We start from the raw sequence: 12644 nt of genomic DNA on the forward strand, positions 1-12644 counted from the left end.
AAAACTTTTCCATGGAAGAGTTTTCAAAGAAAAGTAAAGACGTGCATTAAAGAAAAACGAATGTGAGAAGAGATAAAGCGAATAAGTTTTCAAGTTTAAAACTTCCACAAACCATCAATAAAAGATAAAACCCACTATGACAGAAAATTAGAAAGAAATAACCAAGTCTAACTCAAAACGAGCCAAACAAAAGAGAAAAAGGAAGAGTGGACTGATGCCCCTCATATTGCCTTCAACATGCTTGAAACAAAATACATTTTAAATATTTTCTATTAAAATCTATTTTATGTTGTTTTAGCTCTAATCAACCCAAAACAGGTTGACTGAAATTCATTAGGCATGAATTTCAGTATACACATTAAGTTGTCAATGCACATTTTTTGTTGTTGATCTGTAATAGTGATTTTTTTTTTGTAATGAAAATAAAAACATATTGCTCGAGATAAGGATTGTGTTCATTGTGGATATAGACGAAATAAGGCAAGAGATGTTGAATTATGGGATGGAGGATACCGTTGAGCTAAATCAAAAGAACTTACGTGTATGAAGTCTATCAAAACACCATATCTATGATTCGAGTTCGTTTATTAAGAATAAAAGTGATCGGAGAGCGCCAGCAACCTCTCAATTTTCAAAATATTTGACCAAATTTCGGAGATAGTTCTATATTACAAATAAACAAATTTTCAGAAAGGATTTGGGTGGATAGGGTAGGACGTAATAGGGCCTTAGGAGGTAATTGTGTCTATTTAGGCAGTATAATAGGAAATCTGCAATATATTAAGATCAGCTTATAGCTTTAAGTCAAAACTTTTTGTGTGAAGAAGAAGGGAGAATATGGGGCAAAGGGGCTTCCAGCCTTTGCGCTCAGGGATGAGAGGGATAAAAAAAATTCAACACTTTTTCAAACATTATGAAATTACGAGACATGCGAAAGGGGCTTGACTGCGCACAAAACCCATTAAAGTTACATAGAAGATCATTTCTAGATTGATCATTATATACTAGATTGATCATTATATACTAGATTAGATCATTTCATATACTAGATTGATCATTTCCCCACCAGAAATCTGCGGCCAAATAGTTATGAAGAACTAGGTATTGTTAACAACTTTTGGCTCTAACCTATTAAATAGTTCAGTCTGTTTCTTTGATTGACCTCGGCTGGGGCGGGGGTGAGCTTACAAACAACAGATAACCAAAGTACAAGCAAGAGGGAAGAACTATTTTCTCACAGCCTACGTTGAAGCTCCCAAATTTCAACACACCCGTTTCCAACCTTTCCTTTTAACATACGCTATACCAAATATTACAATTATATAAAGTCATACCACATACGAGATACATGTTATACAATTATCTTGAGAATATTACTGGCTGTAAAGAGAACCTCTAACATAGGGTCTAGAGTGTTTTTAGCATGTCTCTTCTCTTTGGTTTTGGTGAGGTAATATTACCTCTTAGTTTCTGCAACCACCCTTCTTGACATACAATTTCTAGGGAGAAACTATATTTTTTGTGATCAAGAAGGGTATGGTAATTTACTCCTACCCTTAATGTCGTTGTATCTAAGCTCAGATAGTGATTATCTAACCTTGCTATTTCTGCAACAACCCTCTGCCTCTCCCTTAATTCATCCGCTTTCTGCTTTTGCCGATCTTTTTGTTTGCCTTTCTTTAACATTTCTAAACCGTTCCAACGTTTACTCTGTTGTCATGGAAACATTAAGTGGCGATTCACCCAAGTGTAGAGCACACACACCTAAGGCCCCTCAAAAAGATTTTTTATTGCTCTCTTTGATATTAATGAACCAATCATATGGCTTTTAGAAAAAATTCCAGGACTTTCAGTTATTGGCTTTTATATGTCAAACATTCTCAAATGCATACAGACTTGGTCAAAATGACTCTTAAGAAGGATTATTTAGCTTCCAATGGGTTAGAAAGTACTGCCTTTTTATTTACTTTTAAAAAATAAAAACTTCTGAAGATTGGTATGTTCGCCAATAAGTTCAAACATTTTGTTTTAGAGAAGCAGGGCCGTAAGGGACTGGGGAATGAGCCAACAACTGCCTAGCAACCACTTTGTCCAAATAGAACCTCGAGTGTGCAAAATATTCCAAGCCATTTAATTCAATTTTTTTTTATCTACAAGCAAAAATATAACAACTAAATTACTAATAACCGGCACAAAAAAGATACAAAAAAGGTACTTGCGACTGTGCGGAAACCTACCTTTTTTTTAAAACGAATAATTAATAAAACAAAAAAAAATAAATTAACAAAGAACAAATAAATTACATATCCAAAAATAAAAACTATAACCTACCTCTCATCTACCATTCTACCGTAATAATAATAACAGGAACAATAATAATTATAATAAATAAATAAAAACTACGAAACTTTTCTGAATAAATAGGCTTTATAACTGTTATAATGGAAAACCTTTTCCCTTCTTGAAAAACAGTGGGACCCGGCGAAGGAACAAAAAATTTTACCTTTGGGCTCGGAGATCTCAGAGCAGAAAGAAAAATTGAAAAAGAATATTAGTTCCCCAAAACAAGCTTCAATAAAGACTAAAGAAATTACCTCCCCATTGGGAATTGGTTCTTTGAAAAACTGGGAGAGGGTTCATTTGGTTTGACATCAAACTTTTAGTGCGCCTTTTAAGGGATAGAAGGGATTTGAGAGCAACCGGGCTCCTGCCCATAGCCTTTTTTGTTCAAATAAAAAGCGTCAAATGGTTTAACAAATACACCTCCCATCAAAATCATTTCCACTACACCAAGGCAATGGTCCTAAATTACATAAATTAGATATTATTAATGGATAAGTTTTAGGAGTAATTATTTCGATATATGATCTTGTTTTTCCAATCAGCTTGGATCTCTTACGAGTCTTTTACTAGGTGACATCCCCAAAATTGTAGAGCTGATTCCCCCTAAGACTTCAAAAGGCCAGAGTAGCATTTACACTTTACTGAAAACGGTTTTATTTCAATTTGTGATATTTCGGGGGTGGGTATCATAACAACAATAACTACAACAGAAAAAAAAAGTTCTTAGCCATTCTCTCTGTAAAACGCTGTAAACGAGTTAAGTGGCTTGTGCATTTTATTGAAGAAAATATTATTTTGAACATAATTGTGGTTTTATATTTGTGAAAATACAAACAAAAAAGAATGAAAATTAACGTAATAGGTAATATTACTGAAAATGACTAATAAAAGTAGACTAATTGTTTATTATATTGCGTTATTTATGGTTCTCGTTTTTAGAAGTTTTTCATTTTTTCAAAAAGAAATTTTAAAGATTGGTTGAAATTTTGAAAGATTAAAATTTTGAAAAGAAAGATTGAAGTTTTAAAGATGGTGGTAGTAACAAAGAGACAATACTCCATCAATTTGCCATCTGTGGATCTTCGTGAAATCTATGTTTTGTGGTTTATTTTTGGATTGGAGCAGGATATTCAATCTCATTGTTTTAGTGATTTATTGTTCATTTGGTCTACTTTTCATCATCATAGGCAGCGTAACAGCGTTGCCTAAGTAAAGAACGTTGTTGGCACAATGTATTATTATTATTTTTTTTTTCTTTTTGGTTTGTTTTAGATCAGGGCACTTCCTACCGAAGGAATTGTTGCAAAAAGTTTGAAAAGGGCTCGTTTGACTGAAAACGGAAAGGGCTAGTCCCCTATTTAAGTATTGAAAGTTACTGGAGAGCATCTAACCCCCCTTCCATGCCCACCATTTCCCTAAACACATCAAATAAAATTTTGATACAGCCATTTTATTTAGCGTACTTGAAAGATCTGGAAATTATGTCTTTGAGGATGACAACCCTTCACAGCCTTCAGGGCAAGGGTTGTAGGTTATGCCCTGGGGGCATTCAAGATTTTTATAGAAAGCATTATCATAGAAACTTGAGACTGAAATTGAGAGGGCTAGTGCCCTTTTCCCTTCTGATCAAAATTTTGACTGAGCCATTTTGTTCAGCGTAGTTTAAAGATCCGGAAATTATGTTTTTGAGGATAACAACCCCCCCCCTCATGGTGAATTGCAAGAGACCTTTAACAGAGGCAATAATGGAAGTGTTTTCAAACAAAATGAAGTGGTGAGGGTTAATGTGCACGTGTTGGGCCAAGGAAGAATCAAAATTCTCAGGCCTTTGGTGCAAACTATGACTTGGTCGATTGAATATTTGTGTTCCAACAACCCCTTCTCCCAATTGTTGGGGTTTTACCAATATAGAAGATTTGGAAATGTTACACACCCCTTAAAATTTTTAAACTATTATTTTTCAAATTTCTAAATCTCTTTCATAGGGTGATATCCAGGAAATTTTCAGGGGGGAAGGGGTATTAAAGATTTTTTTGGAAGGTTTATAAAAGAAAACTTTATGAAACGCATGAAAGACTTGTTTATATTCATTTTGTTACGTTTTTACGAGTCGGAGAAAGGTTTCGGACCTTTGTCTGGGGCTAGAGGGTTCATACCCTCTAGCCCCCCCTTGATACGGCCTTTTTTTTCTTTACCTATTTGAATTTAAAGGGAAAAGATCGTATTAATTTTTTTACAACCTCCCGCACATTTACATTGTCATTAAGGTAAACGGTCTCCTCAATATATGAACTCCACATTAATTACTCTTTTGAATACCGGATGACACATGGAAAGGTAATTACGAGTGACATCTTTTATTTCGTCAATTGCAGCAAATGTAAATCTATTGCTGCATAAATCATTACCCATCGCAGTGTTTTAAGATTTCAAGATGTTGCGCACTTGCACGAGAGTTTTTACTTTGAGATGGTCCAGAACGTCATTGAGGGGGAGGAGTGTTGCAAAGGAATTGAATCCAACAGAAAAGGCCATGTCCAGGGTAGGGTTAGAAGTTTTGAGCCCCCATCAAAATTTTTGCCTGACTCGTAAACACGTAACAAGGAACGTATCCATGATTTTTTTTTCTCAGAGGAGGGGGTTACAAAAGGATTTCTTAGGGAGGGGCTATACAAAAAACTTGCGTCACAAATTGGTTTATATTCATTTTTTAAGTTTTTACGAGTCAGACAGACTTATCGGGGTGGGGGCAGGGTCACACTCTAACCCCCCCCCCCTCGGATACGGCCTCACACGTAACAAAATGGAATTTGAACAAATTTGTGATGTTTGTTTTTAAGTTGTTTTTTTTTATGAAGCTCCCCCACAAGGAATCCTGGATGCGCCCTTGTCAACAGAACTGATATAATATGTGTATGAACAATTCTGAGAGGGTGACACATATCTAAAGGTAACCCCCTTCTATATGTGCCAGACAAACGAACAACTTTTCTCCATTGCATTCTGTTTAAAGAATTTGTTTCGGTCAAATCAAATGAAACCCCCTAAAGGTGGTATTTACATACTATGCTGATTTGGCTATTTTAAAGAGATTGGCGACCCCCTTCAATAAACCACTGCGTAACCAAGAATCAGTTACTAATTTTGAGCTTTTTAATCCTTTAATCATGTTTTCATTGGCGTTTAATAATGTGTTAACAAGTGAAATGGTTCTGTTTTTTTTTCTTTGTTTTTACTTAATCATTACAATCAATCCTTCTCTATCGTTGCCAAGCCTCATTGTTTTAAATTCTATCAACATATTGGGTTACTTAGTTTTTGCCACGAGAGTAAAAAAGAGCCAAAAAAAAACATTTGTTAAATTGAATAAGAAGGGACCAGTGATCAAGGAAGTTTAAGATTTATAGGGGGCAGGACCGAAGTCCCCTCCCCGTTGTGCCGCCTTCATTTAGTCTTCAGAGCGAGAACACCTGTTTGGATTTATTGAATTTCAACTTGCTGTGAACTTGAATTCATTCAGTAACCATAGATAATTAACGCCCCAAGGGTAAACTATATGTCGTGTGAAAACCTGTTTAGTGAGGAGATATAACGATTGTAATAACCGGCTTGGATACAGACTTAGATTCCGGAAGACGATTGAAAATAAAAAATGCCTGTGTTAATTAGGGCGAGAGTGATACGAAATGGGTGAATGTAGCAAAACCGAACTTGTATGGAATCCGCTAATGAACTTTATTACCCGATCACTAGTATGTGGATTGAAAACAGAAGTTTTCGTTACTAGAGCGGTCGAGTTCTTCTTTCGTGAATCTATCCTTGATGCGAAGAAAGTATTATGAACATTTTATGAAAATTTAGGATACAATGATAGAATGAGAACAGCTAATAAGGACTCTGAAAATGTGCTAGATTTAGTGAAGGCCGTCTATCGATGCTCCAAAGACAAGAAAGTTTTACCTAGATTCGTTACATATGAGCCCGATGAAGTACCCGAGAATGTCGATGCATTTGGTGCTTGTATTACAACTAAAGTGAACCAGATGTGTAGAAAGTTAGACACCGTCACAGAACATCTGAAACAGGCTCCAATGTTGTGGCCCATTGCTGTTACTACAGAACAGACTTCCGCCCCTCTACCATACTCGGTCGAAGTGAAAAACCCTCCGAAGTCTCTTCAATCTCCCGACACCCGTAAGGACTTTATTCTGACTACATGTGGAAAGCTAAGTGACAATATAGTAGACCTCAAGAAAAATAAGGATGAGTGGAAAGTAATAGTCAAATCAAGGGATTTTGCTGAAAAGATTGCTAATGCCATGAAGGTAGGAAATAGTTCACTTGAAACAACCGTAAAATCAAAGAGGTTTTTATGAGTTCTGCGATTTTTCCCAAATGATTTTAAAGCAGAAGATATGGCTAAGTTGATCCAATCATGGGAAAAAGCTGAGCAGATCGGTCAGTCCCACACTTTCAGACTTTATTTCCTGTCAAAAGAAGCCTTGGAGGCTAATATGAAGGAGTATCTGAAGATCAGTTTTGAACGCTTTTACATTGATGTTTTTCAAACATTACCACGCCGTTGTTTCAAATGCCATCATGTAGGACATCTGGCGGCCGAGTGTCATAATGCAAAGGTCTGTTCTCAGTGCGCAGGCTCCGACCATAAAAGTGCAAAAGAGCAGCCTTGCATGCAGAAGAAAAGATATGTTGTGTGCAAAACTTCGGGTCACTCATGTTATTCAGTGTCCTGCCCCGAAAATCGGATATTGACTGCTGAACAGTACAAACCTAACAGCTTTCAATGAATATTGATGTTTTCCTTTCCATTATGTTATGGAATATTAACGGTGGCATTCTTGATAAACTACTAGTCCTGGAAAAGTTATGCGAATCCTTTAGTGTCATCTGTATTCAGGAGCGCTTTTTGACGGATTTGAATTATCAGCTTTTATGCCCTTCCTCTAACGTAACAGTCCATCTCTCCCCTGCAAGAAGATTTAAAATTAAAGGAAGGCCAAGCGGTGGTTTAGCCGTCCTGACAACTTGTCAATCAGAATTGTTTGAAATGTGATTGCTACCTTGCTGTGACGGTGGATAACTTGGTAATAGTCAATCTTCCAACCAATTACAGGGACGAAGCTTCTGAAAGAAAATTTGCTTTCGCTTGTGGAAAGGCGGCCAAACTGTTAAAAAGATCGAGAAGATGAACAGAAAGTGTATACTTATCGGAGACTTTAACTGTGATCTACTTGAGAATTCATGTGCTAGAACTGAAACGTTTCTATGTATTCTACCAACCGGTTACTCAATTGTACTGAAACATCGAAATTATTCGTTTATTTCATCTTCTAGAAGCACATCTAATCTAGACCATGTAGTCTTTGTCCATCCACCCAATGCAGATCTTTTTGTTAAAGTTGGTTTGGAAGGTGAATATAGTGACCATATCCCTTTGTTCCTGTCGATCCCCGTCCGAGATACTCCCTCTTCTGAATTTGTTAAAAGGAAATCAAAATTTTTACGTCTTAAATCTTCAAGGGAAGATTGATAAGGGTATCTTCTAAGGGGAGTGTGACTTCATGCTAGATAAAATCCGAGTTCCGTTTCAACTGCTCAAACGGCAACCTGGGATAGATAAGTCTGACATTGGTATTGAACTGAATTTTTACTGTGCGCAGATTACTCACACTCTAAAAAATGCAGAGAAATTCGCTGTCCCAGTGAGAACGTGTAGATCTGGAACCGAATAATTTGGATGGTCCAGTAACGAAAGCCTCAAATCCGCTTGTCAGTCTTCGAAATTTTGGTTACTTCGGTAGAATGATTGTGATTAACCTAGAAACGGAGTTGTAAATAGTTTACAGTTACTTACTAAGTGGGACTTTCAGAAGGAGCTCAAAGCTCACCGGGTTGGCCAAAGTGTTACAATTGCAGAATTGATCGCGAATGACCCTAATAAGTTATGGAAAACTCGTTCGGCAAATAACAAAACTTGGGAAAGTAAAATTACAATTAGTGAGAACCAGTGGTATTCATATTTCAAAAGTCACTTCACCGAACCCGACGTTAACACTCTCAAGAACTTTGAAACGGAATTAAATAATCGCTTACGTACTCCTGGACCGGGTACCTTTGTAGTAAGTTCTAGTGAATTACATGTATGCTATACGAAAGCTTAATAAAAGACAGTCCTTGGGTTATGATGGCATATGCGCCCTTCATTTACAAAATGGGTCTGATAAGCTTATGTGCCATCTTTCTTTGTACTAAATGGTTTTTTGCTGCGGTATAGTTCCAGATTCTTTTTGTGTTCGTCTTATTTCACCGATTCTCAAAAAAAGGAAGGATCCGTCTGAATACTCATCGTATCTACCTATAACTGTTTCAAGCGTTTTTGCTGAGGTGTTTGAATTACTTTTGATCGATGCAGATTAATCTGGTGGTACTCTAGCGATTGGGACATACGATGTTAGCAAAGCATTTGATTCGTTGTTGCACCCCCAAGCAATGAATGAGCTTTTGAACTGTGGTGTATCGCTAGACTTAGACCTCTTCTGTACATGTACCGCCAAATGAAAGCAAAAATACGTATACCTGGAAGCAATTTGCTGATTGACGATATACCAATTCATATCGGGGTTAAGCAGGGTCCAGTTACTTCTTTCACGGTTTATTATAATGCAACGCTTCCAGCTCAGTGCCAACTTTCTTCGTGTTGCATATATAAAGGTACTGATCTGTCGATATTATGTTATGCAGACGACATTTTTAATATTAGTAGGACTACCAGTGGGCTAGAAAAATGTTTTTTAGAGATATGTAAAAACTAGAGTGATATTGGGCTTTCCCTAAACGCTGGAAAATGTGATGTTTTGATTTTTAATGAATTAGATGCGACTAGATCAGATGATATATCTATAGATCTGGATGGTACAGAAGTAGAGCCCAGTGTTAAGTTGAATTATCTTGGCCTTCCTATTGGAAAAAATCTGAAGAAAACTAGGCTATTGATGCTAGAAAGTATGGAAACTAAAATCCGTCGTGAATATGGTGCAATCATTAGCTCTCAGTTTCATTTGATTAGAGCCCATCTTGCGAGGATTTACAATAGTGTCATCCTGCCACATATTCTGTATTTAGTACCGTTTTACCCTATATTTAGTGAATCTGACCATCTTAGGATGAAGCGCGTTTTCTTCAAATTTGCCAAGTTTCTGTTGCGAGCTCCTCCGTGGGCCCGCAATTCCTATTTAATGAAAAAATATAGCTTGTCTGACCCGTGTGCTCAGTTAACTGAGCTGAATGTACACATGTGCAATAAGCAGACCGGCCATGGATGACAAAATGTTGTTTTTTAACGTGGAATTATTTTTGTTTGTATTTTAGAATGTAGTTACGATATGTTGTTTCTTTTTTTTAATGTACTCCATCACTTCATTATTTTGCATGATGGATTATAAATAAATAAATACATACATACACAAACAAGTGGGGAAACATTTGCTTCTATTCCCAAGTTAGACAAGTAGACATGGAATAGAATGTTTTTGTCTTTTTCAAACAGCTCGTGATGACAAACGGTACAGAAACTGTAAGAAACGGAATTTTGATATCAATAGATGCATCAAAATAAACGGACTTGCTGATTTCAAGTTTATAAGTTTCATCAAGCTTAATCGTACCCATCAAAAATTAAAAGCCTGAGAAAATTTGGCTTATTTTAAAAAAAAGTTGGAAACACCCCTTAAAAGTCATAGAGTCTTAATGATAATCACACTATCAAATTCAGCATATCAGAGAACCGTAGAGTAAAGGTTTCAAGCTCCTACCTACAAAAATGTGGAATTTCGTGTTTTGCCAGAAGAGAGATCACGGATGCGTGTTTATTTGTTTTTTTTTTTCAGGGTGATCATATCGACCCAATGGTCTTATAATATCGCAAGAGGGCTCATTCAAACGGAAATTAAAAGCTCTAGTGCCTTTTTAAAGTGACCGAAAAAAATGGAGGGCAACTAAACTCTTCACACGCTCATTTTCCCCCAAATTCGTTCGGTCAAAATTTTGAGATAACCACTTTGTTCAGGATAGTCGAAACATTTAATGACTATGTCCTTGAGGATAAAGTTATCCCCCCAGTCCCCGGGGAAGGGCTGGAAGCAGTGAACTGTACAAATGATGTACTTATAGTATTGGTTATTGCGAAGTATACAGACGTCTTCAGGGAGACTTTTCTGGTAGGGGGGGGGGGGGGTTAGGTCCTACGTTGGAGGATATTTCCATGGAGGAAAGTTTCATGGGAAAGGGGATTTTCCATGAAGGGGCCATCGGATTTCCCAGCATTATTTAAAAAACAACCAGAAATAAAATTAAAAAAAACAAGTTTTTTTCAGCTGAAAGTAAGGAGCAACATTAAAACTTTATTGTTTTTTCAAACAATATCTTCCTCCTTTTTTCTCAAAATCTTCCGATTAAAATATGAGAAAGCCATTTAGCCAAAAAGAAAATTAATATGCAAATTTCGTTTTAATTATTTATGTGCGGAGAGCCAAGATCAAAACATGCATGAATTAAAAAACGTCCAGAAATTAAACAAAAAAACAAGTTTTTTTAAATGAAAGTAAGGAGCGACATTAAAACTCAAAACGAACAGAAATTACTCCGTATATCAAAGGGGCTTTTCTTCCTCAACGCCTCCCTCTGTACGCTAAAGTTTGACTCTTTCTCTTAGCTCTACTTTTTAAAAAAGGAAAAAACTTAAGCGTATAGAGCGGGGCGTTGAGGAAGAAAAACCCCTTTGATATACGGAGTAATTTCTGTTCGTTTTAAGTTTTAATGTCGCTCCTTACTTTCATTTAAAAAAACTTGTTTTTTTGTTTAATTTCTGGACGTTTTTTAATTCATGCATGTTTTGATCTTGGCTCTCCGCACATAAATAATTAAAACGAAATTTGCATATTAATTTTCTTTAAAAATAATTAATTTTAAAATAATTAATTTTATTTAAAAATAAAATAATTAATTAAATTAATTTTCTTTTCGCTAAATGGCTTTCTCATATTTTAATCGGAAGATTTTGAGAAAAAAGGAGAGAGGGAGGAAGCCTAGCTGCCCTCTAATTGCCAATAAAAATAATTTACGATTGTCAATCTAATAATTTACGAAATAACTTACGTAACGAACTTCTGTATTCGTATATGTTTATTGCGTATATGAGGGAGTTCACCCCTCGTCGATACCTCGCTCTTTACACTAAAACTTAAATTCTGTCCCAATTCCTTAAGAATGACTCTTGAATCACAAAGGCCGTAGAATAAATAGTTGAAATTACTAAAATTACTTTCGCGTAAAGATCGAGGTATTACGAGGAGGTAAACCCCTCATATGTGCAATAATTTCTCCTCGTTTCAAGTTTTAATGCTGCTCCTCACTTTAAGTAGAAAAAACTTCTCATATTTATTTTTTCCTTGTTTTTTTTTAAATAATACAAAAAAATCCCGCGCCTCCTTCATTGAAAGTCTCTTCCCCCATGAGAAGTTTTTCCATGGAAAGATCCTCCCGTGTAACCCCCCCACCTCAACTCTCCCTCCCAAACCAAAAAATAATCCCCCTGAGAACGTCCGTACACTTCCAAGTAACCATTACTATATGTATTAAATAAAAAAAACTAGTTTTTTTAACTGAAAGTAAGGAGCGACATTAAAACTTAAAACGAACAGAAATTACTCCGTATATGAAATGGGTTGTCCCCTCCGCAGTCCCACGCTCTTTACGCTAAAGTTTGACTCTTTGCCACAATTCTACTTTTTAAAACAACTAAAAACTTTAGCGTAAAGAGCGTGGGACTGCGGAGGGGACAACCCATTTCATATACGGAGTAATTTCTGTTCGTTTTAAGTTTTAATGTCGCTCCTTACTTTCAGTTAAAAAAACTAGTTTTTTTTATTTAATTTCTGAACGTTTTTGAATTAATGCATGTTTGATTTTGGCTCTCCGCACATAAATATTTGAAATGAAATTAGTATATTAATTTTTTTTTGGCTAAATGGCTTTCTCTTAGTTTTGATCAGACGATTTTGAGAAATAAGGGGTGGGGAAGGAGGCCTAGCTGCCCTCCAATTTTTCGGTTACTTAAAAAGGCTACTAGAACTTTTAATATTCAACGAACGTTTTTATTAGTAAAAAATATACGTAACTTAAGAATTAACTTACGTAACAAACTTTTATATTCTTATATTTTTATTATGTGTACGAGGGGGTTTGTACCCTCGTTAATACCTCGCTCTTTACACTAAATCGTA

The 12644-nt window shown here is 36.0% G+C and overlaps 1 protein-coding gene across 4 annotated transcripts in view; it reads right to left on the bottom strand.

Moving 5' to 3' along the window:
- The window catches only part of LOC136038576 (dynein axonemal intermediate chain 7-like), a 140809-nt gene that overhangs the window by 121236 nt on the left and 6929 nt on the right, over nt 1-12644 (bottom strand). Inside the window, exon 1 of one of the 4 annotated variants that reach the window (XM_065721759.1) lies at nt 1598-1717. The exons of 1 other annotated variant lie outside the window; for it this stretch is intronic. In XM_065721759.1, coding sequence (XP_065577831.1) covers nt 1598-1686 — 89 coding nt within the window. In that variant the 5' untranslated portion in view covers nt 1687-1717. Of the gene's footprint in view, nt 1-1597; nt 1727-12644 lie in introns of those variants that run through there. 2 more of the 4 variants (XM_065721756.1, XM_065721758.1) reach the window with 2 other exon arrangements.

This window comes from Artemia franciscana, chromosome 18 (assembly GCF_032884065.1).
Source record: "Artemia franciscana chromosome 18, ASM3288406v1, whole genome shotgun sequence".
Taxonomy (NCBI): Eukaryota; Metazoa; Arthropoda; class Branchiopoda; order Anostraca; family Artemiidae; genus Artemia; species Artemia franciscana.